The sequence below is a fragment of the Pyricularia oryzae genome, chromosome 6 (assembly GCF_000002495.2).
Source record: "Pyricularia oryzae 70-15 chromosome 6, whole genome shotgun sequence".
NCBI classification, from domain to species: Eukaryota; Fungi; Ascomycota; class Sordariomycetes; order Magnaporthales; family Pyriculariaceae; genus Pyricularia; species Pyricularia oryzae.
In genome coordinates this window covers 1,003,360-1,029,533 of record NC_017853.1, presented here as the reverse complement: position 1 = coordinate 1,029,533, position 26,174 = coordinate 1,003,360, and the positions used below count along the sequence as shown (strand labels likewise).

Below are 26,174 nucleotides of genomic sequence, written 5' to 3'. Positions count from 1 at the left end.
TTTAAGCTTCTTTTGTTAGTTCTGGTACTAAAATTTCATTTCGATCCACGATTTGCCCCATCATGGTATGTGATTGTTAGGCAAAGTGTGTTCTTTGTGTCCCTGTGATGGGAGCATTATTCTTTCTTCTTGTTCATTCACATCTAAATTCGGATTGCAACCATGCCCCGGACAGTCTGCATTTTGACAATTGCATCAAAAGCTCTGTTGACGGGCCCAATCTCACTACTATGTGTTCAATATTAAGCACATTCTACCTAAGATTTTTTTTTTTTTTTTTTTTTTGTAAAATAGCTGTGGATTTTGTCAACCCTGGGAGTTCAGCTCAGCGTTGGTTGAGGCTATTCACGTGTACTGTGGGGTTCGATGCAGATGGAATTTCTCTTAATGGCAAAAGGGTTCGGGAACAACTTTCCCATCTGGGAAAGTTTGTTATATACCTAGAGTAAGCTATATGTTTCAGCCACTGCAAAGCCAGTGAAACAGCCGCTCGATTAATAGCAGGCTTACAATGCGAATGATAGCAGAGTTTGAATCGGATCACCCAGATAAGTCAGGATAGCCATGACATTGCTGAAAATATCCGTCATGGAATTACTGCCAAGTTCGTATTTCAAACAACACTGAGCACGCTGCAGCAATCAGCCACTTCTTCTAGAACTAAACATGATTTCAGCTCGTCATGACCTTAATCAGGAGCAGGTGTGTTGGCCAGTTGTACAATTATTGAGAGGTGAGTCAAGTCACGACTAGATATTGTCACAGCCGCTTGATTTGAATTCTTTTTCCAGTCAGTGGCATTTTCTGATGGAATCTTCACCGCTGCTAGCAATCAACTCGCGTGCCAAGCCTCATGGAGCTTCATCGCACAATTTTGTGGCCATTTCAAGTACTTTCATGGGACGTCTGGAACCGTCTCACATGTTCATTGCTTTATATTGCATCAAACGATGATATAAGTCATCTCAATAGTATTTAAGGAAAGTCGTGAATCGAAGGTGGCAGAATGAAGTAAACAGTAGACCGAGACGATCAGAGCCCGACATCCAAACCTGTACGCGAGTAGAAAAATACACAAAATGACAAAGCCTGAGAATCACTCGCCAACCCAATGCTCCAGCATATGCTACCTGCCCCTGGCCAAGAAGAAATAAGACAAAAAACAAAAGACAATGGAACAAAGATGCCAGATCCTAAAGATATGGGAAACTAGCCCGATGTTTGAATGTGGCGGTACTTGCCGCCTAGTAATCCCTCTGGGAAAAAAACACAAATGAAACCTTTTCCTGGCACTGCTTAAGCGTGCAGGTAGACGACGCGCTTGCGGAGGACAGCACGGACGGTGGAGTTGCCCTTGCTGCCACCAGCGCCGGGTGCGGGAGTGGGAGTGGGAGTGGTCTTGTTGCCGCCGGGAGTAGGAGCCGGGGCCGGAGTTGCCGCTCCATCGCCACCCTTCTTGCCGCCCTTGAAGAGGTTCTTGAGAGAATCCATGCCGCTCTTGATCTTGGCAATGATTTGCGAGAGCTTGCTCTGGGAGGCATCCCCGTTGCCGGCGTTGTCACCACCCTTGAGGCTCTTGATCAAGTCGACGCCCGCCTTGACGCCGTTGATCACGTCGTCGATGCCGAGAGGCTCGGGGGTGCGCTTGGTCATGCGGACCCTGAGAGTGGAGTTGCTCGCGGGGGCGTCCGGAGTGGGAGCGGGAGCAGGGGCAGGATCCTTCTTGCCGCCACCGAATTTCTCCTTGAGCTTGTCAACGCCCTTCTTGACTCCATTGATGATATCATCAAGGCTCAGGGGCTCGGGAGATCGGGTTGAGATGGTGGCAACCTGGCTTCCATGGCTGATGGGAGTGGCCAAGGCAGTGCTTGCAGCCATGAGGCCAAGGGCAGCGGTGAAGAAAGTCTGGGGATGCATCTTGGTGGTTGTGACGGTGGTGGTAGTGGTTGTTGTTTGTTGTTTTTTTGCACAAATACAAGCGAAAAGAAAAGACAGAAAAAGTGAGAGTCTGGCTGGAATGCAGAAGCTACCGGAAAGAAAAGAAGTGACAACAAGCAGATTGGAAGGAAAAGGAAGAGAAAAGGAAGACGCGTATCCAGAGAATGTGAGGATGGTGGTGAAGAAGAAAAAACCTCAACATCTCGGTGCATCTTTCATGTTCATATATAGATATTTCATTATCTCCAAATGTTTTTATGGTGCACTTACAAAATAGATTTGTTTGTTTCCCGTTGAAACATTTTTTTCTTTTTTTTTCGTTGCATTGACAAGACTTCGGACGACAGACTGGATATTGGAGGCTCAGAGTGGCTCGAGATGTGGTTCGTTTAACTGCCAAGTCACTATTCTCAGACAGCCTCCGATGTGTTCGGCAGCCGCTACCCCGGTTGGCAGCTTCTTGACGTGCCTCACGATTGCCCCGAACCGGTAAATCTGGGGCATGGTACTGCGGTAGTCGTAGGCCAGAAAGAATTGAGGGAGCTCAGGGGGGCCCACATTTCATCGGATGGAAGATAGGGGGGGCCCTGCGCTTCGTGGTAGGCCGCATTGATTTACTCCACCCCACGGCTGTTATTATTAGAGGCCTGTTGCCGGTTACAGGGGGAGGACGCAAGCTCACCGATGAATGCCAGTCTCCGCTTCACCTTGCGCCGGTCAATCAGGTTTCTTGTACCTGAGCCTTGCTGGCCAAAAACAAAAAAAGCTACCATGTCAAGGTGGATATGGGGAAGAGTTACACTACATACTATGTAGCATCGAAGGTGCTATGACCTCAATAGCAAGCGCATTTAGTGGCGAGAAACAATCTATTTCTCAGGGGAAACCTGGCCGATAGACGCGTTTTGCGCGCTCCCCTAATTGTGCTCGCTGCGCTGGTGTTGCATTCGAGTCAGACGCGTCGTTGGCCACTGGCCATCGTTTGGCACAGGGCTCCAGCAAGAGGTGAACCGCTGACAAAGCACAGGCAGGTACGGGTATTCCTTGTGTCTATCCTCTCCCTCTCAATTCATTGCCACAATCGACAGCGCAGGCAGACTACTTGATTGTTGTTTGATATGCCCGGGAGGTACCCAGGCAACGTGACAATGTGATTATCGACCAGCCCAACTAATAGCAGTACAATTGCCGAACTGACATGCCGCGATGGTAGTTATGGTTGATGTTGTTGGGCGTCGTGGATCAAAGACACCCCTCAAATCTGACGACTGACGTTGTGGCGTGTTTTCCCAGATTCCCCTGTGCTCCCTTAATAACAACTCTAACTGAACCAGAAAGAGCAGACCAAGGATTCATCAGCGCGAACCACGGAAGCCTCAACTTGCGCCAATTGCCCACACCCTTTCAATTGACTTTTTCTTTTTTTTTTTCTTTTTTTTTTCTCCTGTTGTTGTTGTTCGGTACCTTGTAGCCTGCTATACACCTGCAGTAATGGGTAATGGGTAATGGGTAACTTGATCCTCCACTGTTGCATTCATTCTTTGCCAGGTTTTGGTGCAGTCTTTGCCGAATCCGATAATCGGGCAAGTCGCCTTTGACGCCCGATTTTTACATCTGTGATCGAAAGGAAGCAATGGACAAAATATGAAGCCATGCGACCGTGACACGCAACTTGAAGAGCTTCTCTGTCACAAAACCGTAGCAGTTCAACACTGAGCAAACTCTGCAAGACCAGACTAACAGCGACACAGCTCACCGTGAACCGTGTAAGACGCGCACATGTGAATGAGGTACTGTCTTATGACCGACATGCGATGCGATGGGTACAAATTCATGTTTGAACGCGACAAGAGGGTATGAGAAGGCTTTCTATTCTCCAAAAGCCACCAGGAAACGAAACAGAGGATATCTTACAGACTGATCGCAAGCATCATCTGCCAAATAATCAGCCACATTAAGCCACTTATCAGAGATCCACAAAGACCCAACACCAAAAGATGCAGCTCTCAGTCATGACCCTCGCGGCTCTCGCCACGACCGCCCTCGGCAGCGCCCTGCCGCCGCGCCACACACCCCCCTTGTCCACGCGATCCACCGCCCTCCACACGGGGGACATCACCTACTTCCACCCGGCCCTCGGCGCATGCGGCAGGACCAACGGCGACGACGACCTGATCGGCTCCCTCCCGCAGTCCTTCTTCGACCGGTACACGCCCGGGGGGAACCCAAACCTCAACAGCCTCTGCGGCACGCGGGTGCGCGTCCGCCGCGGCGACAGACACGTGGATGTCGAGGTCGTCGACCGCTGCGTCGGCTGCGCCGATGGCGACATCGACATCAGCATCGGCGCTTTCAAGCACATTGCCGATGTTGGCGAAGGCCGCGTCGGGGGCTCGTGGGAGCAGATTTGAGGGGCGACAGACGCTTGACTGAAGTCCATTTGCATGACATTGCATCGAAGGTAGGTGGCGATGATTGATCGGGTCTCGGCCGAGTGGGGGGGAGACGTTGTCTTATAAGGCATGCAGTCGATTGCTCTCAAACATTGCGGCTTATGTGGCTTGGCAACCACAAAAGAAAAAAAAGATGTTGCTGCCTTTTCGGGAAATCTGATCGGTGGCGTTGTGCCAATAATCTCTGGGCATCCAGATTGAGATCAGTTGGATGGGCCACTTGCAGAGTAGAGGCGAACAAAGTTGGGGTGTCCAAACGCCCAATTCCCCGCTAGTCTACAAATGTACCTACCTCATGTACATACCTGACCTTACCTAGTGCAGCAGATTCTATGATCGATCAAGAGAGATAAAAAGGCCCACCTGCTTCTATTCGGTTTGGTGTCTTCTGTTTCGCGAAATCATTTTCGTAATCGTCCACGATCAAAACCTTGTTTGCTAATCTTCACTGGCCGTCAACCAGGCCGTAAATTGGACATGTCGGGACAAAAAACCTGAATGATCAGCGCGGAGATGTGGGCTGAGGGTTCGAGGTGGAAGAAACAGATGAAGTCATTTCGGCCCATCTTTTTTGTTTCTTACAGTGCTTTGTTGTGTCTTTTTTTGTTCAGCCCCAACCTAAACAAACCCGCGTTTTCGCATTCAATCGCCAACTGTTAGTGTCATTCGACGGCTGGCGGTCTGATGTTTTATTCTTCTCGTCGTTTTGTCCGTGTGTTGAAAATGAGATCCGACTGTCCCCGCGCACAGTTTAATTCTTGCGACGAAGGGCGAATGGCAATACGTTCCCCGCCAAGCCCGCCTCCAAGCGACCTTTTGGGTTTCATTTTAAATCCCACTACTTCCCTCTTTGCTTTGACTCGGCTGGCTGGATTCCACAACATGTGTTTTTTGTTCGGCTAACAGCGCTCGCCGTAATTTTGTTTTTGGCCTTTTTTTTTTCTTTTTTTCTCATTGATCTTATCTGTTTGAGCCCTCTGGCGGCGACCCGGACGTCGTTCATCCAACAACACCAAAAAAGAAAGTCAAATGCGAGGTCTGGGGACGCTTAGCGCGCTAGTCGCACCGGTCGCGGCGGCACTCGCCGATGGGCCCTTCACCACGTCCGGGCGGTGGATCCTGGCCGGCGACAACAAGACCAACGTCAATCTGGCCGGCATCAACTGGCCCGGAGCCGGGGAGGCCATGATCCCCGAGGGCCTGCAGTACCAGTCGGCCGCAGCCATAGCGGCCCGCATCCAGAGCCTCGGCATGAACGTCGTGCGGCTGACTTATGCGACCGAGATGGTGGATCAGATATTTGCCAACGGCGGCGCCGACATCCCCGTGCAAAAGTCGCTGATCGCCGCCCTGGGCCAGCAGAACGGCACGGCCGTCTGGGAAATGGTCAAGAGGAGCAATCCTCAATTTAACGACAATATTACGAGGTTACAGGTGAGTTTCGAGCATCCATCAGCCTTTTTGCTTAGGCAAGAGCTGGTTGCTTCGGCATCAAAGCTTACGAATTTATCTTTTTTTTCGTTCGTATTAAAAGGCGTTCGATACAGTAGCTGCAGAATTGTCAAAACAGGACATCTACGTGCTGGTAGACAACCATGTATCCAAGGCCCAATGGTGCTGTTCGCCCCTGGATGGCAACTCTTGGTGGGGAGACACGTACTTTTCGACGGCCAACTGGACGCGGGGACTCACGTACATGACTGAGCATGTAAGCAGCCAATCGCATTGCACCGAAATCATGGCTACACCAAGCTTGAGCTGACTGAGACTTGATAATTCGTTCCCTCAGACCCGGGATTGGCCCAACCTGATAGGATTATCCCTGCGGAACGAGCTCCGCCAACCCCTGACCAACATCACCCTCTACCAGCAGGCGTACAACTGGGAGACCTGGTATGCGCGGACCCGCGAGGGCGCCGCGGCCATCCACAAGGCGAACCCGAAAGCGCTCGTCTTCCTCTCCGGGCTTGATTCGGACACGACGCTGCAGCCGGTGGTGGAGGGCAGCAACCTGACGCCCGGCAAGGGCATGTTCAGGCCCGGCGACTACTTTGAGGGCGCCGAGAATAAGCTCGTCCTGGAGCTGCACAGCTACGCCAACATCATCAACGAGGGCCTGGCCAAGAACTGCACGGGCCTCAAGGAGACCCTGGTGCAGGGCGGCTGGAGCGGGCTGAGCACGGCGGCACCCGGCGGGACCAAGGTCAAGAATCGGATGCCGACCCTCATGACCGAGTTTGGCTGGGGCCAGAACGACCAGGAGTGGAACAGCAACTACTCGACGTGCATTCAGGATTTCTTGAGGGATGATGTCCGTGCCGGTTGGATGATCTGGGCCATTTCGGGCAGCTACTACATCCGCGAGTGCAAGCAGGATTATGACGAGCCTTGGGGTATCCTGAATCACGACTGGTCGGACTGGAGATCTGAAAAGCACGCCATGGGCGAGCTGAAGCGTTTGGTCAATTCCACCTTGTCCACGACCATGGATGGGGCAGGTGAAGGCGGCGGCAAGGATTCGCCATCGCCATCGCCAGACAAAAAGAATGCTTCGGAAAGCATTAGAGGTTCGTTATATAACTTTCTTTGGGGTGTAGCTGCTTTGGCCATCTTCAACATGGTGTAGAATGGTGTAAAGCTTTTTTTTCGAGACGACCGTTGATGAATGAACTCATTTGGGGGACTACACGCAATTTGGATCAAAATGTATATATTCTTTTCTCGCATCTGATGATGCTCCTGTTTATCCCACAAGAGCCACATGCACTACCTAAAGCCTCTCGCTCGACTATGTTTGAGAAATAAAGTATAAAATGGCTTGGAACACCCCAGAGAATGCGTTTGTATGATGTGTGGCGCGGGTTGGGCGACCATATATATGACCTAATGCCACGCTTGCTTTATAAAAACAAGAAAAAAAGAGAAAGGGAAAGAGAAAGAGAGAAAGCCAAGTGGAAAAACACAAGGACATCTCAAAAGGGGATATAATACATCAAAGAATAGGCATTCATGGGACAAGAGACAGAAAGATTAGGCACACAAAAAGTCGAGGCCCATCCTGTATGCGACACCCTGCCAATCCCACACGGCCAGCCACTCACCCTCGGCCATCAGACGCCACAGCTCCTCGAGAAGCTCAACGACCCTGTCCGCATTGCGCAGGCCAGTGTAGCCCTTGACCCTGTGGACGGCGTCGCGGATCCGGTCCTGCTGCGCGGGTGCGAAGCACGCAGCGCCGACGACGAGACAGGGGATCAGGAGCAGCGTCTGCGCCGGGTCGTTGGCTTTTATGGTGTCCAAGATCTGCAGAGACTCGTTGACCGCCAGGACGACGCGGGGGTCTTGGGTCGGGAGGCGGATCGGCGGCGGCGAGTCGCTTCGCAGGTGTGTATAGGGCATTATCGGCGAGGAGCTGTTGGGGTGTGATGCTTCGGATGCGGCCACGGATGATGAGGAGGGCGTGGCGACGGTGATGCCGCCGGCGGGGTGGACGTTGGCAACAGAATGACGACGAGTGTTTTGGGCAAACATGATCTCGGGCTGCATCACGTTGGACCAGGTGCCGGCTGTGCTCGGTCGTAGCCGAGGCGATGACGCACGGGATGTAGATGTTGACTTGGGAGGAGTGTGGATGGGTTCGCCGGCATAGAAGGCTGAGCAGCCTGCCAGGGACGAGGAAGACTGGGTTGCTGTTGCGGTGCCCGAGGTTGAAGTTGAAGAGGGCGAAGGTGGGTAAATGGTGCGATATAGGTGCACCCACATCATCTGCTTGTAGAGCAGAGCCACCCGCTCCCTGCTATCGTTGGCTGGCCATGTGGGGTTCCAATCGTATATAGCCTGCACAATCTCTTCGGCCTTGTATAGGCTTGGGTAATCGACTACAGGGTCTGCATGCGTGGTGATGTTGTCCCGGATGCGGTTGCGGATGGTGGTGATGCTGCAGAGGTGTTCAAAGAGACCGTCGGCGACCCCCAAGAGCCTCGCCGGTTGTATAGGATTGGCGGGCTCCCAGCCTTCGGTGGCGAGGCGGGGTTGGTGCGGCTTGCCGGGATAGCGTATGAGTTCGTCGGCGTAGATGTGAAACTGGAAAAACTCGGTGATGAAGGAGAGGAAAGACATGTCGGTCGGGGGTGAGGTGTTGACGAGGCTCAGGTAAGCACCCAGGTGAAATCTGTGCTGACCGTCGGCGCGACCCTCGACCATGTTTTCGAGGATCTGACAAAGCATCTGCCCATAAAAGGCCGACCGAAGGTTTGGACAGGATCCCATGTGGCTGTGGTCCACATTTGTGAGGATCTGCATCGCGCGGGCCTGATGGTATATTGATCGACTCCGCAAGTCCTCGATGCTTGTCCCCGGGTACCTCTTGAGAATGTTCAGGGCATATGGGGTGTCGCAGTCGAGATGCTTACTCGACAGAGACAAAATCGAGTGCATCAGTCCTTGGTGTCTCGTGGCGATGGGTACAAGCATCTCCTTGAAAGCATTCCGATGCTCGCTCTCCACAGTGAGGACCGTGCTGAGGTGCTCGTTGTAGTGTTTCCAGAAGATGCGGTCTTCGATTGTCTCGAGGCCGTCAAAGAGCGGCTGCATGGTGATAGTTGGGAGCGCATGCGTATGAAGTCGAGCTAAAAATGCAGACAGTTCACAGTTAGTATATTTGTGGTAGGTATAGTTTTTTTTTATGTTCGCAATCGGGATGCCTTGCCTTCTTCTGCTCTCTCCTTACCACTCTTCCATATCTGTTTCTCCGGGTACCCCTCACATACGACGGCGTTCTTTTCGCAGTTTAAACCTATCAACACACATAGTCAGGAGTCTGGAGTAGGAAGATAAGCCCCTGTCAAGCCAGAAAACTTGGATGCTTACATCGTGGCTTTGCCTCGTCACACTTTTTCTTGCGCTTTCGACAGGTGATGCAACCTGTTTTTGAACGACCTTTTGTAACTTTGCTGGTATTGAGGAGCGCTGGGACAGGGTGCTTCCGAGGCCTTCCCCTCGGTCTTTTGACCTTTGGTGAAGTACAAGTTTGGGCGTCTAGGTCTGTGATTGTTGGGGCCTCCTTGAAGTCGTCCAGGCAGAAGGTGTCCTCGTCCATCGGCTCCGGCTTGGGAGCCGTCAGGACTCCATCGGTGCCTTGCTCCCAGCCTATATCATTTGTACCCTCCTCGGCGCTAAAGTCATCCGAGTCTCCAAAGTCCATGTTCCATGATGTGCACGACGACGACGAGGCCGAGTGTTCCATGGCAGGAGCGGTGGCTAATGCTGAGCAGCTCCCGATGCTGCTACTGCTGAGCAGACCGGCGTCGGCAAGCATGGCCATGTTGATGCTTGTGTTGATCGGCGACAGGTGGCCGGGAGGGGTCGAGTGCGCTCCCGTGGACGAAGACAAGGTAGCAACCGCTGACTGGGCGGAGCCCAAAGAAAAGGCACTGTCGATCCATCTTTGCGGATGTTCCAGGACCAAGGGTTGATCTTCATCCGAGTCCAAACTGTGACGGTTGGACCAGGGGAGGCATCCGCCGTCAACTACTGAAGGTAGAGAACAATCCATGGTTATACAAAGTCATTAACAAAGACATCCATGCTCGCGAAGAATTGCTCGAGTACTACGGGGGAGGACAACCTGCTCAGTTATAGAATCGAATAGAGTAGAGCGGACCGGGACGCCTTGGGTCGCGGGAGGGGAGGGTGTAGGGCAGAGGGGGGGTGTGGGTGACTTGAGTTGTGAATGAGTGGCTAGCCAAGTCCATCTAGTTTTGTCTACACCTACCCTCGAGAGGTGCGTCGCCACTGGCGGTGTTTAACAGACTAGGGCCGGTGGGATGTTGAATACTGAGTGAGTGGGGTCTGGACGTGAGCCATGCACCCACGTCGTAGACGTACGGAGTACTCCTAGTTGGACTATCTCTAGTGGAGGTACGTAGCATAGGTACCTACTAGACTAGAACTAAAACTAGGTTGTATCCCGGTGGAGGTCAAGCGACAGTGTGCAATCCGGTGCCGAGTCAGAAAAGAAGAAGAAGAAGAAAAAGACCAGGACGGAGAGAGTTGGTGACCAAGCTTGCCAAATCCAACAGCTAGCACGCTGTCTGCACGTCTACTGTAGCTAAGATAAGGTGCCCAAAGGTACCTAAAGTAAAGTACCTGAGGTAGGTGGCCACGCTTATTTTTAGATTGGAGCGGGATTGAGAGGCTGATCGAGGATGACTGTCTGCACGTTGCGGCTAGAGGCTAGACTAGAACGAGGGCGCCAAGGCGAGTGCAAGGCGAAATGACTTGTAATTCGATCGAACCCTGGTAATAGAAACGGTGGGGGTACGAGCTAGGAATCTTACCAGTAGTAGGTACGAGGCGACTACTGCGTAGTACGTAGTAAGTACACCAGTGCCTAGACTTGATGGCATCGGAAGGTGGACTATTCAAGTGCTGATTACCTGCCTGGTATCTACCTACCAAACTTACTAACGACTATCACTAGGATAGTTGCTTTATTTGACAGCAGAATTCTTCAGGAAAAGAAGTGTGTACCTACCTTGGTATGAAGTAGCGTAGGTACGTACGTACGTAATTGGGAAAAAGTGTTGCAAAAAGCTGAACCTTGTTTTTGCAAACCCCAACCAAAAAATGTCACCAAACTGCAAATGGAAGAAAAGAAGGCACCTACTCTGTCCCAAATACATGATGGTCAAGAACCTTGAAAGGAAGGAAATCCATACCAAAAGGCAAAAGGTCCATTCCCATTGGTACGGAAGGAGCGCAAAAGGTGGACCCAGGCACCAGATGGGTCTCAGTGGGGGTTGGGACGGCAGTACCACTAAGCTGGTCAAGCTGGTGACCAGAGGGGCAATGCTAAAATACAAATCGCCCAATAGGTTGCTGCACAAGAATGGAGATGCCAAGGCTGAAATGGAGTCAAGGATCCAATAGCCTCAGCAACGACGTCCAGGAGAAGCAGACCTGAGAACCCTCTCTCTGCCTTTTACGGAGCGAAGTTATGGAGAAAAAAAAAGGGCAAAAAAGCTTCAGGTGAGTCTATGGAACAGGGCCGCCTACCGGTACATTCGGCAATAATTTCATCATTACTGTACCTGTCCCTTTTTTTTTCTCCCTTCTTTTTGCTGGAGAAGCTGGGTATTTGCCAGGGTCAGCGTGTATAGTAACTTTGGGTAGCACAGTACCTTTCGGGTACCTACTTTGTCCTAGCTACCCTCGCTCGTCATTTGAACGGCATCATCAGCGCAGGGTAGGCGCAGATATGTTACTACCGTTTCCGAAAAAATAACAATAATACTAATCAAGTGATGATGATAACAGCGTCAACTTCTAGAACATAATGGCGACTTTCTCGTCGAGTGGCTTGCAAGACAAAGTTCGCAGTGGCATCCGGCAGGACGACATGATGTTGTGAGGGAAAAAATCGCTCGCTCTCCTTCCAAAGCTTCCCCAGGCGACTTTGTTTCTTTCTCCAAGGCAAAAAAGCAAGCCTGCATTCGGATATCGAAACTTCCCTTGCTTTCACCCATGTCTCGTCATGGGTGGCCTTTGTGATCAAGAAAACACATGTCAGGGGTAAAAAGGTCTGGATTCACTGCACAGTTGGTTATCCTCAAATATATTTTTATTGACCATCAAGACCTGCCTTGGCTGCGAAAAAAAAAAAAAAAAAAAAAAAAAAAGCAAAAACCCATAGGATGGAGTCGATCACCTTTTTTGCTGGTCATTCCCGATCGCAGGCCGACTCGACGCATCCCACGAGGTAGTGGCAGTCCTGTATGGTGCTGTATGTACAGTAGTATTTCTGAGCCACGGTTGCAATCCAATGAACTTTATTAGCAGCTGGTAATTAAGCGGGGTGGAGTGGGTCGAGCGTCGAGGCACGCCGTACATGACATCCTGGACCTTAGCTGAAGATCCATGGCATTATACGCGCTTCACCCACCCACACCAAATCCCTGCTGCGCACTCATCACTGCTCTTACAGCAACCATCATCCGTACTCGGCCAGGTCGGCTTGTCATAGATATTCGCCTTTTTTTGTTTTTTTTTGTTTGCGAACAAGTTCTCGGCTCTCGGGGCTGAGACTGCCGCTGCTGATCTTGGACCTCATGTGGGAACGAGTGCGAATTGTGGATATCAGCTGTTCCTATTAACACCGAGTTGCCCGCAGTAGGGGTCGCGTGGAGTAAGCTGGATGGATCATCGCTTGTGTGCAGCGGGCTACAAGATCAGGGTAAAAAAGCCAAGGTCTTTTAAGTCGTGGTCGGCAATGTAAATATTTGGTTAGGCTAGGTTAATATGTATTGTACCTAAGGTACCTTCCTTGCCTTGGGCACGTAGCAGCAACCGCCCGATCTCACTGAATGCCATGTCACATCGGCTGCAATGCTCCCGTACCTAACGTCTTTCATCTGCCGTGAATCACTCACTCATCGTGACGGCGATAACGAACTTTTGATGCGGCGCTAATATTTACCGAAATTCCCGGCCCATACTGATAAAGTCAGATAGAATATAATTACTTACAAAGCCAAAATAGGTAGATAGGTAGCCATACATGCGTGGTAAGACGAAGTCGGACGAATATTTGTTCCACCCTCCACAACCAGTACGCGCCGCATTCTGGGCCACCGAATGCGTGCTAGTAAGTAAAGTAAACTGCTGCGAATTAGAGGAATCGAGAAACACCTCCGAAGGTTTAATGTCTCAGCTGACGCGAAAGACCAGGGCGGCAGTCATTGGCCCCGGTTACGGTCCTTGAATATCGTATTTGACTACCTTGTTTGAGCTTTGCCACTTCCTTTGCCTCGATTCTCCTCCACAATCTTCCCAAACAAGCAAGATGAATTATGTACTAGTGTATCATATGTGCGGATGATGCCTTCTAGACCTGAGCCCCAGGCAGACAAATACAATAGGCCATCATCCCATCACCGGGGTATTTTTACCCGACCGTCATCCGAAATGTCCGATCAATTATTGACAAACCGTTCGCTATTTTCGGTCATTTTATCGATTGCCGCCCTGAAGTGTTCTATGGGGGGGTTTACAAGGCAGACAAAAGAAATTCTGCATGTACTTTTGACACCCAAACGGTTCCGATGCGCGGGCAAAAGGCGGGGTCAGAGTACTCATCGTGTCCCCACGTTTGTTGATTCTGTATAGAAATCAAAGTTGAAAAACTAGATAGACCAACATTTGATCGTCAATCTCCTTGGCTCATTTCCTACTCGTTCATCCGTAAGTTGTCCAGATTGGGATGGTAGGGGTTTGTGTCGCAAACCAATCGCTTGATAGATTGGCAGCAGAGGACGTTTTCTTACTCCCATGCCCACTTCGGCCAGAACCAGAATAGACCAGTTTGATCTCCACTAAGGAACGGGCCGCTAATAACCATACTTGGTATCTTGTAAAATTTGTTGATCGTCACCAAATTGACCAAAAAAGGGTCATCCCGTTTTTACGTCCACTTGTTGATAGTAGGTTAAGGTAAGTAGTAGAATCTCTACCAATTTTGGCGGCTTGAAATGGATTTCATGCGGAATACATAAGAAAACTTTGGTCTCTCTGTAGAGCCGGCTCACTCGACCATGATCTGCCGCACGACATCTTGGAACGACCAGCTGAACACAACAGCTGGAAGCAACAACCAATCATTTCGACTTGACATCAACATCCCCTCCAGCTCGGCTCGGCTCAGCATCCATCCGAGAGACCTTGTTGGCCGTTGTGCATGAGGTAAACCTTCAACACATTCTTTTTGGGAGGCAGACGAGCAAGTCCGGGCACAGACGGTTTTGCTTTTACTGAACAAGTTTGTCCCTCAAAAAATTGGCACAATGTAGCTTATACCCCACACGCCAAGGCGCGGATGGTTCCCATTGCAACTCAATGCCAGGGCTAGCAGAGAGGGAGAGAGAGGGTTACGAGCACCACGTAGTAAACAAAAAGGATAAAAAAGCATTTCGACATGGAAACGCTGCATGCGCCCTTTTTTTTTTTACCCTTTCTTCCCGACCCTTGTCCTATAATCTCCAGTCTTATCAGGTACCATTCGGCTGTTGTTGCTCTTCTGTGGGATTTCTTTGTAAAAGCTATTCTTTGTGTGGTAGCCAGTTGCGATAAATTCATTCCAATCTGGTCCATTTTCGTCACGACAGTTACAGCACCTCGCCATTAATAGACAATTAATGGCATGGCAGGAATAAAAAGGAAGCGCACAATGTTGCAACCCGCCCCGGGATTTCGAATTTTTGCCACATGTCGTCCTTGCACAGCGAATTTGTACTGTAGCCCATCTCGGATCCTGCAGGCGATGTCACCAAAAAAGCAAAAGCGAGTGATGTGGCTGCCTGCGTGCAACAACATTTAGATGCGCTAGCTGCACTTATGTGCTATTATGGTTGATCTTCATTTGACGTCGATCGCACCCTGGAGAGATAATTTCCCAACCGAGAATGGCGTGTCCAAGATGCGACCGACCATTCCCCGATCCCTAGTTCGTCTCAAAAAGCCACGACGAAAAAAAAAAAAAAAAACGTTGACAAGGAAAAGAGCCTCCTTTAATGACAAGGCAGGGACCATTTGGGAGTGGCGGTCTGAGATTCTCGATCCTAGCCCCCACGAACCCTGCCAACATACAGTATGTACCTTGGTAGTAAACACAACCATAAAGTTCATTCGACAAACATTTACAGTTCTCTCGTCACCCTCATCGCACCTTTTGCATGGGCGCATCCTCCATCCCTTTTATTGATCAACAAAGGATCACCAAGATTATTAGCAATAGAGGGTTACAATCAGGCCACAAAGAAAAGTCTGTGCCACCCCCTCTGCAGTAGGATGACCCGATTGGTGTGGCTCTTCCAGCCACTGGTGGCTACCTATATTCCATGAAAGCCTTGCCTGTACGGTAGGTAGTATACAATCCTTTTGCCTCCCTTCAACCACTGAACACCAACTCAGTAGATGTGACGGATGACTGACAAAGCATTAATGACCCAACCCACGGCTGCACGGGACATCCCTCATACCAAGCCTACCTCCACCCATATCATGACCCGCTGAGTGGTACAACCTAACCCCTTTATCAAGCATTCAATAAATCGCGTCTACTTGCCCTACTCCTTTGACTTGATGTCTTTTGCTCCCCCATCTTGTGTTTTTTTCCCACTGTTATGCTCTTGGCAATTGAAATGCCCCATATACCGACCGCGTGGGCCGCCCAAATGATAATTGCAACTGCGTCTTTTCCACTTGTACGCTATACGGAGGGGGAAAAAAAAGAAAAAAAAAAGGAAAGAAAAACCTTGCTCACTGTATAACAGCGGATCACTATAGACCTTCCCCATGGAGGATAATTACTTCATTCTTTGAAATCTCCGACTTCTCGGACCGTCCAATCGGACCGTCTCGCGGCAGCCATGATGCGCCCGCACGCGAGGTTTATTTTTTTCTCCGTCGGCGCTTGCAGAAATCTCCATGAATACAGCGGATCATTTATTCGTTTCTCTTTCTCCGATTCCGTATATTTTTTGCGGAGAGAACAACGATAGCCCGGCAAGTCAAACTATGGAATCTACCGCCAAATGTGGCATGTTTCCCCCGAGAGATACCAGATAGGAGAAAAAGTCATTTGGGAAAGAGAAAAACCCCCAGTCAGGTCACTTACACTTCTTTTGGGGTCTACCAGAGGCATCTCCCCAACAAATGTGCACCACGAGTTGAAATCGACGTGATATTCTGTGTGCCCTGTGAAATTTCGCCAAGCTCGTCGAAGTGATCAAAACTATAGCAATCGGTCCTTTCAATACCAAGGGGAATAAATCGATGGAACAAGCATCAATCAATTTTTCTTCTTCCATCTGGTTTTTTGTCTTCTTCCTGTGTTAGCGGATGCCACGTCGTCCAGACTAGTTCTAGTTCTACGGAGTAGTTTACTGAGATGGTAGGCCAAGAGCTTCGAGGCGCTTCCAATTCGTGATATCCGATGCAGAATGGTTCTATCAGGGCAGTCTGGCTACCCATTGTACCCCCAACTCAGAGTTTACGCTAAACGAGGCACGCGCACGCCAGACTCGTGCAGTCATGTAACGCCGTTGAAGAATTATTATAAAAAAAAAACGTCACGAAAGAAGAGAAGGACAACTGGGCTTCCTATTTTAGAGTTTGGTGCTCCAAGGGGACCTGCATGAAGCCGATTGCCGTCGGGGGTGTGATGGTGGGTTTTTGCTTGGGGGGGCGTGCGCTTTGTGCTGCAGCCCAGGCTCTACCGTGTCTGTGTAGCGTGGCTGGTACACAACTCTGGTGCAGAGACGCAAAGATGGAACCAGCAAGGTTGTGGCGGGGCGTACTACCTACATGTAAGATGGGCGCAAGAGAGAAAAAAAAAAAAAAAAAAAAAAAAAAGAGTAGAATTAGAAAGATAGTGTGCTTATTGATTGGCAAAATAGCCACCAAGCTTGATAAGAGGAAAACTTTGGGGTTGCAGTTGCGACACTCGAAAATTGTTATCGACTTTGTTCAGAAGTGTGGCATCGGAGAGCTTGACAACCACTGACCATGGAATCTAGTCTTGACAGGCATCGAATTTTGGCAGCGCGCGTTGTCAAATTGGAGCTCGTGACCGCAATAACTTGGTCATTGATAGACTTGCAGAAAGCTGGGCGAGAGACAATACCAGAGAGCAAGCTAGCTAGGAGCGCTAAGGAAATGGTGTAGCAGAGAGCATTGGCAACTGAGTGGGGGAAGCGAAGAGGTCAGGCAAGGTGAGTGAGGAAGCTTCTCAGGCCAACCACTCATGGTGCGTCCTTCATAGGGTAGAAACTACCTGATCTTCAATGAGGAGCGTTGAAGACGTGGCTCAAGATCTGCCTATAAAATCTGCACTTGGCCGTAGATCGACTTAGCTTGACATTAGCATATCGGCTACGTAGCTTTTCGACAGGGGAGCTTGGACTTTTGTATCGTCATCACGCAGCAGTAGAAATCTTTTGTACCCCCTCTGCCACCTGGTCCTCGTTCATCAACAGGACTCGACTGGAGCTTCGTGTTGGAGTCTCTTTTGGCAAGAACCAGAACATAAGAGTGTTAACGGCTTTCCTGCCGCAATGCAACCCCATTGCAACGATCATGCCCATCTGGTAAATGCCGGATATCCGTGGTCCTGTTCTGGAAGCACTTGCGACGCCTATATCATTGAGAGTCTGCGGCTCTGGTATCATGCCTGTTGTACAAACGATTCGGTGAGTCGGACAGCTTGTGGGGTATTGCGAGATCTTGAGAAATCATGACGGTAACATTTTATTAATCCAGATCGGTGGCTTGCCAAGAGGTTACCATCAGGGCGGGCAAAAGAGTCCGCATTGTAGATAAAAATATCGGTCACATCAAATGGTACCACGATTGGCTGAAAACAGGAAATGTGCATCACGAGATCGATCTGTCTAGGTCTATCGAGGATAAGCAGTAAACTCCGAGATACATGCGTGGTAGTACATGAGACAGATGGTCAGAAAGGGAAAAAAAAGACAAAGGAAAATGGTGGCCAAGCTGTGCATGGCTGAACTGGAGTTACGAAGAGGCTGCATCATCTGGGTCATCTGGAGATCCATCCGGCTGGATTCCCTTCAGCTCAACAACCGTCATCCCCTTGTTCTGGGTTATCTCGTATTTACCACCAAGGAATAGATCCTTGGCTTGCAACTCCCTTGTGCGGCCCAAGCTCTCAATGTCGGCGATACGTTTGTTTGTCGCCTCGAGGTGTTCTCGGAATCCGGGCTGGGAGCAAATCTCCTTGAAGGCAATGTGCATCGGGACCGACGAGGCACGAACGTCGGCGTTGCTCGTGATGGCGAAGAGATTGCGACGGTCAAAGTCGCGGACAAAGTCGGCCCGCGTCATGATCTCTTGGGCCTCATGAACCGGAAATGAAGGCAGCATATGACCTTTGACGGGATCATAGGTACGCTCCATTTCAGACTCCTTGTCAACAAGAGCCAGAGCGAGAACCATGGCAGCAGCCTGTGGCAGTTTTCTTGTTTTAGTTCACATTCTTCTCAAGTCAAGGCTTTGCATGTTTCGTTCCACTTACCGCCCATTTCTGCTGGTCCATCACGTCGTCATCCATAGTCGAGCCAAGGATCCAGCACTGGTTGAGGAACCACGTCTTCTCAATCTGGATGAGTTTGCGACAAGTTTCCAGCATGTTCTTGCTCTTGGCCACGCGATGGAGGAAGGTCAACCGGCCGCCCACTTGTCCGTAGATGCTGTCGGCAGTGGCATCATCGATTTCTTGCGCGTGGTACCTGTCCACATTCGTTGTCAGCGTCCACGTCTGTAAATTCCGACATATCATAAGTAGCCAAGTCACGGTTTACCTTCGCCGATATTTCTTCAAAGCGTCCGTAGCCTGTGCCTTGGGCAGATCCTGAACGGCGAGAACCTCCATGCGTGTAGCGAGCTGCTTGAAGCGCTCGTAAACCCAGTAATCGTCCGAATTGAAGACCATGGTGACCAAGTTGGCTGCCGCCCATTGCTCTGCCCGTTGCTGCAAAAGCTCCAACAGGTCTTTTCCATCCTCGTCATCGCGGAGCAAATGCATCTGGTTGATAATAAGGACAAGTGGCCGACCGGGCTTCGTCTTCCGGCGATTCATGGCAACCTTTTCGAGCTTGTTGAGGGCGCGCTCAATGTCAAGCAAAGCCGTGGTATCCCTTGGTCCTCGCTCGTTGAAGTATCCGCCAATATAATCCTCGTGGTACTCGTAGTCGAGCGCCTTGCCGAGCCGTATGCGAAACAACTCAAGATCCGCGTGGCAGTCAAGCATGGCAATACCCTCTCCGTCAATCTTTCGCATCCCTTCGAGGAGCATGCTCGTTTTCCCGGTGCCCTTCTCTCCAATGAGTAGGTGGTAGTGCCCGCTGATGCGACCGGACACAATGGCATCAACCCTTTCCTGCTCCGGTCGAGCTACCCAGTGATGAGATCCAACCTCACTACCGTCCGGGTGGTGACCGTGAATGAGCGGGTAAGGCATCCCTTTGCCCATGGCAGCAAGCTCAAGGACTGGATCGCCGGGTTCAAAGGCATTGGCCATCTTCTTGAGAACAATGGCCTTGTATGACTTGTGATAGGCGTACCCGGCAATGGCGAAGCCGACGGCCAGCACAACTATGGACGCGAAGGAGGTGGCCGCTGCCTCGGCCATTCGATGGGCGAGATGAAGAGGTGGCGGGGCATCCTTGCTGCTGTTTGACGCGTCCGGTTGCGAAGAGTAGTGTCTCTGAGAAATGATTATTTTGTGCTGTTGATGTCGTGCTGTTGCAAACGGCGAGCGATAGTGCCCAGGTCGTCCTCTGCTTGCGCTTGACAATCCAGAGGAGCGACGTATCTCAGGCGCAAAATCGAAGGCGGCATTACTGACGCGCTCGGCATTCGGCACATCCGCCCAGGCCAAGGTAGAGGGTGCAGGCGACCCACAAGCGACAGCTGGAAACTCTCCATACTTCAATTGGCGATGCGCCTGTCGCTCGAGGCCTCGGGAAGTTTTTGACCAAAGAGAAGAGGGCTGGAAATGGCGTTTGTTAGATGCGCTGCACCGAGCGCCATCTCTCCGGCGCGTTGTTTTGAGCCCTTGTCGCAAAGCAGAACCCCTTCCGTCCGCATCATTAAGCAGAGGTACAATTGAAGATGGGCCCCCACACAGCACCAGGCTTGGGGAGCGATGACATCTTGGGAAGCTTCTTCGCAACATGTCGCACCTCTGCAGCCTTGCCGGCGCGCGACTCTATTGCCAAACGCGTTGCGTCACTGTTCAATTGCCTGCATGGTAATGCCAGCATGTCACAAAGCCAGCACAGTCGGGATGTGGGGCGGTCTGTGATCCCTTCACGTGATATCCCGCTCTGCAGGCTAAGGTTTGGAATTTAATGAATTAATTTAACTCTTGACAACCTGCATTTCGGGAGCGACGCATGTGCAGAGAAAAGTTTGAGAAAAGTGGGAGAAAAAGGTGAAGGTGAAAAGAGAGAAATATACTAAAAAAATAGAAAAAAAAGTAAACCGAGGGGTTGGGTAATGAAATGCTGTTGGTGTAGGTTTTACTAACGTTGGGCTCCACATCTCCGACCCCCCTAAAGTCCGGCCCCCTTGAAAAATGTAACGACGAAATACCCCTTTTATAAACCGATTTAAATGTAAAACTATCAACGCACAATAATACAATCATTGTCAGGCTCTCCCGGTTCGCTAACCTCTTCTCCATCGTTCAAAGCTTCTAAACAGTCCCTATTATTTTCCTGTGCTTCATAAACGTTTTTTTTGCTGACCAAAAGCTCGTTGGGATCCGGAATTACCCTTTTCCTTTTGACCGGCCGTACCGCCTCCAATTTTGCGTTTAACAAACTGATTTTTTGCTGAGCTTCAGCCAATAAGATATCCTTGGTTTCGAAGCTTTTTTGGACTTTTGCAAACAAAAGCCGTGAAGTGGCGTTACTTTTTTCGGACCGGGAAATTTCCTGTAGTTGAAGTCGAATATCTCGGGTCGTTTTAGGGGTTTTCCAAATAAGTAAAGACTGGTCGTTAATTTTTTGGGTTGGGCTTTCCGGTGTTTTATCCCTTTGGAAGCCGTTATTTTTACCTTTTTCGACGTTGGCGTTGCTATTTTCTAACAAAAAAGGGTTTAAAAGTGGTTTTGCCAAGTTCACCGGCCATAACCCCGTCGTACGCCAACCAGATTGAATGGTTTTTGCTATAAATGCTTTTGATCTGGCTTTTCGATAGCAAAGTAGAAAGTTTCGTTTCCCAACAACCGTTGAACAGCAAAACTGGTTTACAAATCCCAGGTGACGTCGATAAGCTTCCTTTAACGGCCCAAAAACCGATAAATCCAACGGTTGAAGAACGTGTGACGAATGAGGGGGTAAATATAGGAGTTGAATATTGTTTTGCAAGCAAAGAAGCATAAATTCGTCCGTTATATGTGATCCATGGCCATCCAGAACTAATAACCGCTTTTCAGGGGTTAAAGGTTGGGTATACGGAATAAACACCTTTTTTAACCATTCGATACCTGTTTCATTATTTGTCCACCCGTTTTCGGTTGCATGAAATTGCCAGGTATCGAAAGGACTTAAATCAGCTGGAAACCATTGTTGCTGTACGTTTTTCCCCTTAAATATAACGAGGGGAGGTATAACAGCCCCCGTAGCTGATACACATTCGATTATGCTCGTCCAACCCCGCGTTCCAGGCTCTTTTCGCTGTAATGGCCGGATTTTATTACGCCCTAACACCAGGCCATTAGATCCTTTGCCTTCCATTATACCTGTTTCGTCCATATTCCAACGGTTGGCCGGTTTTATAGTATCGACAACGGGATTTTTCAAATAGGACCACCAAGATTTAATTACCTCGGTTGTAGCCCCATTAACCCGGGCATTTTCTATTCGCCGGGGTCTTTGGGTTTTCAAAATTGGATATCGGGCTATAAAACGGCTAACCCAATGTTTCCCAAGGCTTTTTCTTTCTCCGGCGGCCTGAAGAATTCGTTCCGCAAAATAGCGTAGTTCTTGATGCGTTGGCGGAAGGCCTAACGCGGCCTGCGCAAGTACCCAATCTGCCAAATAGGTTTCCTGCTCCTGTGAAAGCCTTTGACAAAATCTTTTCGCTTGTTGAATTGACTGGGCCCCCTTTAAACGATCGTGAAGGGTACTCCGAGGAATACCCCATTTTTGCGAGGTTTTGTGAACTGATTTGCCATTTCTTATGTCAGAAATGGCAGCAAGAAGCTGATTTTCAGTGTACTGTTTCATTGGAAAGTTTGGAGCAAGAATCTTCAAAAATCAAGTTCTAAAGTGAAAAATTCGTCTAGATATTTATAAAATAAAACAAAGGGTTGATGTGGCTGAGTAGATATTTTTAGGGGCCGGACTTTAGGGGGGTCGGAGATGTGGAGCCCAACGTTAGTCAAGATCTTAATCAGTTTCTTCATGGCCAGATAGCGTGTACAGTACTTCACATGTGACTCAGGAGTTAGATTAGCAACGAGATACATCACGAACGATCTTTGCCTCGTTCAGACTGATTGATGCGACTTGATATCTGCCTACAATATAACCATTACCAAAGCTTGTATATATCAAGGCAATTAATTCATGGCGTAAGTTGGTACCTAGACGTCGTGAGTATCCGAGCAGGTGGTTAAGGCGAGTAGGCAGGTATCTTTATAGATACCTACCTACCTAGGTACCTACCTTAGACCTAAGCAGATCCAGATTGTCTCCATTGCCAGCTAGTCTCGAGCCTCAACTGAAGTTTCTACAGAGGAACATATGCTTGATTACATTAATGATAACCAGTGAGTTAGAGTGTGCAGGTATGAAGGCTAATCAAAGTGGCGACCGTACGCCTCACGGGTTTTTTAGTGTAAGCTGTAAAAATCTTGAAGTAAAATCTGCCCGAATTGTATGAAGGCAATATGCGGGTAGAATAGAGTGATCTGACATGAGGAAATAGAGCACCCAAAAAAAACTATATAACTAGAGAGTGTTCCCCTTCCTTGTCTCTCCTTCTGTTGCCTGCTTTCCCATCAAGACATCTCAAGATACATCAAGATCCAAACATCAGTGGTTTAACATCAATCTCCTGTCTCTCAACTTCTCTTACCAACCTTAAGATTACCAATCTACCTACCTTACCTACCTACCTACCTACCTACCTACCTACCTACCTATCTTTCCACCTTGACCTACAGCAATTTCGAAAGATACTAGCAAGCAGGAGTGACCTAGCAAGCACATCGTACCTGTCAAAACAGCATACGCTCCTTCCAAACAACCTTCGCCCTCATACAATCGAAGCTTTCGGCCACTCGTGCTCCGAGCTTCAGATTCTCCAAAGAAACAACAAAGTACGCCAACTTGCCTTGCTCAACCATACTCCTCTACTGTGTTCAACAAACAAGCAACGTCCTGCATCAGCTTTTCAAAATCGCAAGCTAACAGCCGTGACATTTTATCACCAGTACCAGCCCATATACCAGCATCGCCAACACATCAGCAGCGATGCGTACCACCCAGAGCAACGGCCAGAACGGGCAGAACGCCGCCCGCCAGCGCGGCACGCCCACCACCATCAGCGTAATCCTCAACTGCCTGACCTGCGGCATGATAGCCAAGGATTACCGGCAGCCACAGTCTCCCCCGGCCCCCGAGGGTCCTGTTTGGCACCGCCCCACCGCGGACATATTCGACCCGGACGTGTTCACGGTGATGGACCTGAACATGACGCTGGACGAGTGGCAGCGGCTGCGCTTTGAAAGGAACATTCGCCGGGAGACTGGGACCGACCGCCCTCCGCTCCCGAGAATACTTGTCACTCCCCCCGCTTGAGGATAGATGGGGTTGAAAACCTGGGGAGGAGTGAGCTGGGGTGGCAGTTTCACGTGGCTTTCTTGGTCTGGGTAGCCTGGAGTTTGTGTTTTTGTTTGCCTTGGAGTTTTGGCTTTCTGGGTTTCTGGGTTTTGGGGTTTTTGGAATAAGGTTCTGGGCAGTCTTCGAAAGTGATTTATTAGGGTTTTGCAGCTTTGCTATAACGTTGCGTACCCCCTGTTCGGCACCCCCCCTGTTCGGCACCCAAAAATAACAACACTTTTATTTTTATCCTCCAACTTCTATTATAAATATCTCGATGAATCTGTCACTTTTGGATTTACTTTTTTCTGATTTTAATTCTCCATTTTCCAATGAAGCAATATACTGAAAAACAGCTTATATCTGCAATTAACGACGTCAATAATGGCAATCCAATTGCAAAAACCTCCCGAAAATGGGGAATACCTAGGTCTACACTTCAAAGTCGACTTAAAGGTTCTCAACCTTATAAAAAAGCACAAAGCCCTTTTCAAAGGCTTTCCACGGAACAGGAAAAGCATTTGGCTGATTGGGTACTTACCCAAACAGCTTTAGGGCTTCCGCCAACGCATCAAGAATTACGCTTTTTTGCCGAACGAATTCTTCAAGCCGCCGGAGAGACAAAAGGCCTTGGAAAACGTTGGATAACTCGTTTTTTGGCTCGTTATCCAATCCTTAAAACCCAAAGGCCCCGTCGAATAGATAACGCCCGGGTTAATGGCGCTACTACGGAGGTAATTAAATCTTGGTGGCTTTATATTACGAACCCGGTTATTAACGCTATTAAACCGGAAAACCGTTGGAATATGGACGAAACCGGTATAATGGAAGGCAAAGGATCTAATGGCCTAGTATTAGGGCTTAACGGGATCCGGCCGTTGCAACGAAAAGAGCCCGGAACGCGTGGTTGGACGACTATAATCGAATGTATATCGGCTACGGGCGTTGCCCTCCCTCCCCTCGTTATATTTAAGGGAGAAAACGTACAACAACAATGGTTTCCCACGGATTTAAGCCCTTTCGATAATTGGCAATTTCATGCAACCGAAAACGGGTGGACAAATAACCAAACGGCTATCGAATGGTTAAAAAAGGTGTTTATTCCGTATACCCAACCTTTAACCCCTGAAAAGCGGTTATTAGTTTTGGATGGCCATGGATCACATATAACGGACGAATTTATGCTTCTTTGCTTGCAAAATAATATTCAACTCCTATATTTACCCCCTCATTCGTCACACGTTCTTCAACCATTGGATCTATCGGTTTTTGGGCCGTTAAAAGAAGCTTATCGACGTCAACTTGGATTTGTTAGCCAATTTTGCTGTTTAACAGTTATTGGAAAACGAAATTTCCTACTTTGTTATCGAAAAGCCAGATTAAAAGCATTTATAGCAAAAACCATTCAATCTGGTTGGCGTACAACGGGGTTATGGCCGGTAAACTTGGTTAAACCACTTTTAAGCCCTTTTTTGTTAGAAAATAGCAACGCCAACGTTATAAAAGATAAAAACAACGGTTTGCAAAGGGATAAAACACCGGAAAGCCCAGCCCAAAAAATTAACGACCCGTCTTTACTTATTTGGAAAACCCCTAAAACGACCCGAGATATCCGACTTCAACTGCAAAAACTTTCCCAATCCAACAAAACCAACGCTACTTCACGTCTTTTATTTGCAAAAGTCCAAAAAAGCTTCGAAGCCAAAGATACCCTTTTGGCTAGCGCCCAGCAAAAAATCAGCTTATTGGAAGCACAACTGGAGGCAATACGGCCGGTTAAAAGGAGGAGGGTGGTTCCGGATCCAAACGAGCTTTTGGTTAACAAACAGAACATTATTGGATTGCAGGAAAATGATATAGAAAATTTGGAACCTTTAGCTGATGAAGAAGAGGTTAATGAACCGGAGAAGCGTGAAAACGATTGTATTTTTGTCCGTTGATAATTTTATATTTAAATCAGTTTATAAAAGTAGGCATTTCGTTGTTAGATTTTCAGGGTGCCGAACAGGGGGTACGCAACGTTATAATGAGGGCTGTCGGTTTAGAATTACGTTGCATTTGCGTATGCAGTATTTATCGATAGTCGACAGAGGTTAAGTTCTTATAAAAGGGCCTTTCACTGTTAACAAACATATTTTTGTAATCTTACACAAATCCATTAACAATATAGGAAATAAACTGCAATTGTTTCGTTGGTCTGCTGGCCCGTTATTGGGGGTCATAGACATCCCTATTCCTATCAATAATGAGAGCATTTTTTGCGTTTTGAGCATGCATATTTCTTGTCGAATTTGGCATAGAAATCTGCGATCGTGTCGTATCAATTTCGACTTTACAAGACAAAATGTGAAAGCAGCCGAGCTAAGCGAAG

At 49.1% G+C, this 26,174-nt stretch overlaps 7 protein-coding genes across 7 annotated transcripts; 3 read left to right on the top strand and 4 right to left on the bottom strand.

The window, feature by feature from the left end:
• Positions 1-930: 930 nt before the first annotated feature.
• On the bottom strand, positions 931-1,970 carry MGG_10425 (uncharacterized protein). Its single transcript, XM_003719394.1, has one exon. It carries the CDS (start codon positions 1,915-1,917, stop codon positions 1,297-1,299), a length of 621 nt encoding a protein of 206 aa, XP_003719442.1. The 5' UTR covers positions 1,918-1,970; the 3' UTR covers positions 931-1,296.
• A 1,801-nt stretch (positions 1,971-3,771) lies between these two features.
• Positions 3,772-4,349, top strand: MGG_10424 (uncharacterized protein; the record flags this gene model as incomplete). Its single annotated transcript, XM_003719393.1, has 2 exons — positions 3,772-3,792; positions 3,942-4,349. The coding sequence occupies 2 exons, from the start codon at positions 3,772-3,774 to the stop codon at positions 4,347-4,349; spliced, it is 429 nt and encodes a 142-aa protein (XP_003719441.1).
• An 875-nt stretch (positions 4,350-5,224) lies between these two features.
• MGG_10423 (cellulase) lies at positions 5,225-7,220 on the top strand. Its single transcript, XM_003719392.1, has 3 exons — positions 5,225-5,825; positions 5,926-6,099; positions 6,181-7,220. Exons 1-3 carry the CDS (start codon positions 5,421-5,423, stop codon positions 7,015-7,017), a joined length of 1,416 nt encoding a protein of 471 aa, XP_003719440.1. The 5' UTR covers positions 5,225-5,420; the 3' UTR covers positions 7,018-7,220.
• A 201-nt stretch (positions 7,221-7,421) lies between these two features.
• Positions 7,422-9,714, bottom strand: MGG_10422 (uncharacterized protein; the record flags this gene model as incomplete). Its single annotated transcript, XM_003719391.1, has 3 exons — positions 7,422-9,019; positions 9,261-9,314; positions 9,417-9,714. 3 exons carry the CDS (start codon positions 9,712-9,714, stop codon positions 7,422-7,424), a joined length of 1,950 nt encoding a protein of 649 aa, XP_003719439.1.
• A 2,381-nt stretch (positions 9,715-12,095) lies between these two features.
• MGG_17624 (uncharacterized protein) lies at positions 12,096-13,983 on the bottom strand (the record flags this gene model as incomplete). The annotated part of the gene is made up of 6 exons (XM_003719390.1): positions 12,096-12,172; positions 12,374-12,422; positions 12,918-13,032; positions 13,380-13,425; positions 13,715-13,797; positions 13,976-13,983. 6 exons carry the CDS (start codon positions 13,981-13,983, stop codon positions 12,096-12,098), a joined length of 378 nt encoding a protein of 125 aa, XP_003719438.1.
• A 3,812-nt stretch (positions 13,984-17,795) lies between these two features.
• Positions 17,796-20,410, bottom strand: MGG_10420 (uncharacterized protein). Its single transcript, XM_003719389.1, has 3 exons — positions 18,770-20,410; positions 18,484-18,697; positions 17,796-18,413 (listed from the first exon to the last, which is right to left on the bottom strand). Exons 1-3 carry the CDS (start codon positions 20,143-20,145, stop codon positions 17,964-17,966), a joined length of 2,040 nt encoding a protein of 679 aa, XP_003719437.1. The 5' UTR covers positions 20,146-20,410; the 3' UTR covers positions 17,796-17,963.
• Positions 20,411-23,455: 3,045 nt separating this feature from the next.
• MGG_10418 (uncharacterized protein) lies at positions 23,456-23,782 on the top strand (the record flags this gene model as incomplete). Its single annotated transcript, XM_003719388.1, has 1 exon — positions 23,456-23,782. One exon carries the CDS (start codon positions 23,456-23,458, stop codon positions 23,780-23,782), a length of 327 nt encoding a protein of 108 aa, XP_003719436.1.
• Positions 23,783-26,174: the final 2,392 nt, after the last annotated feature.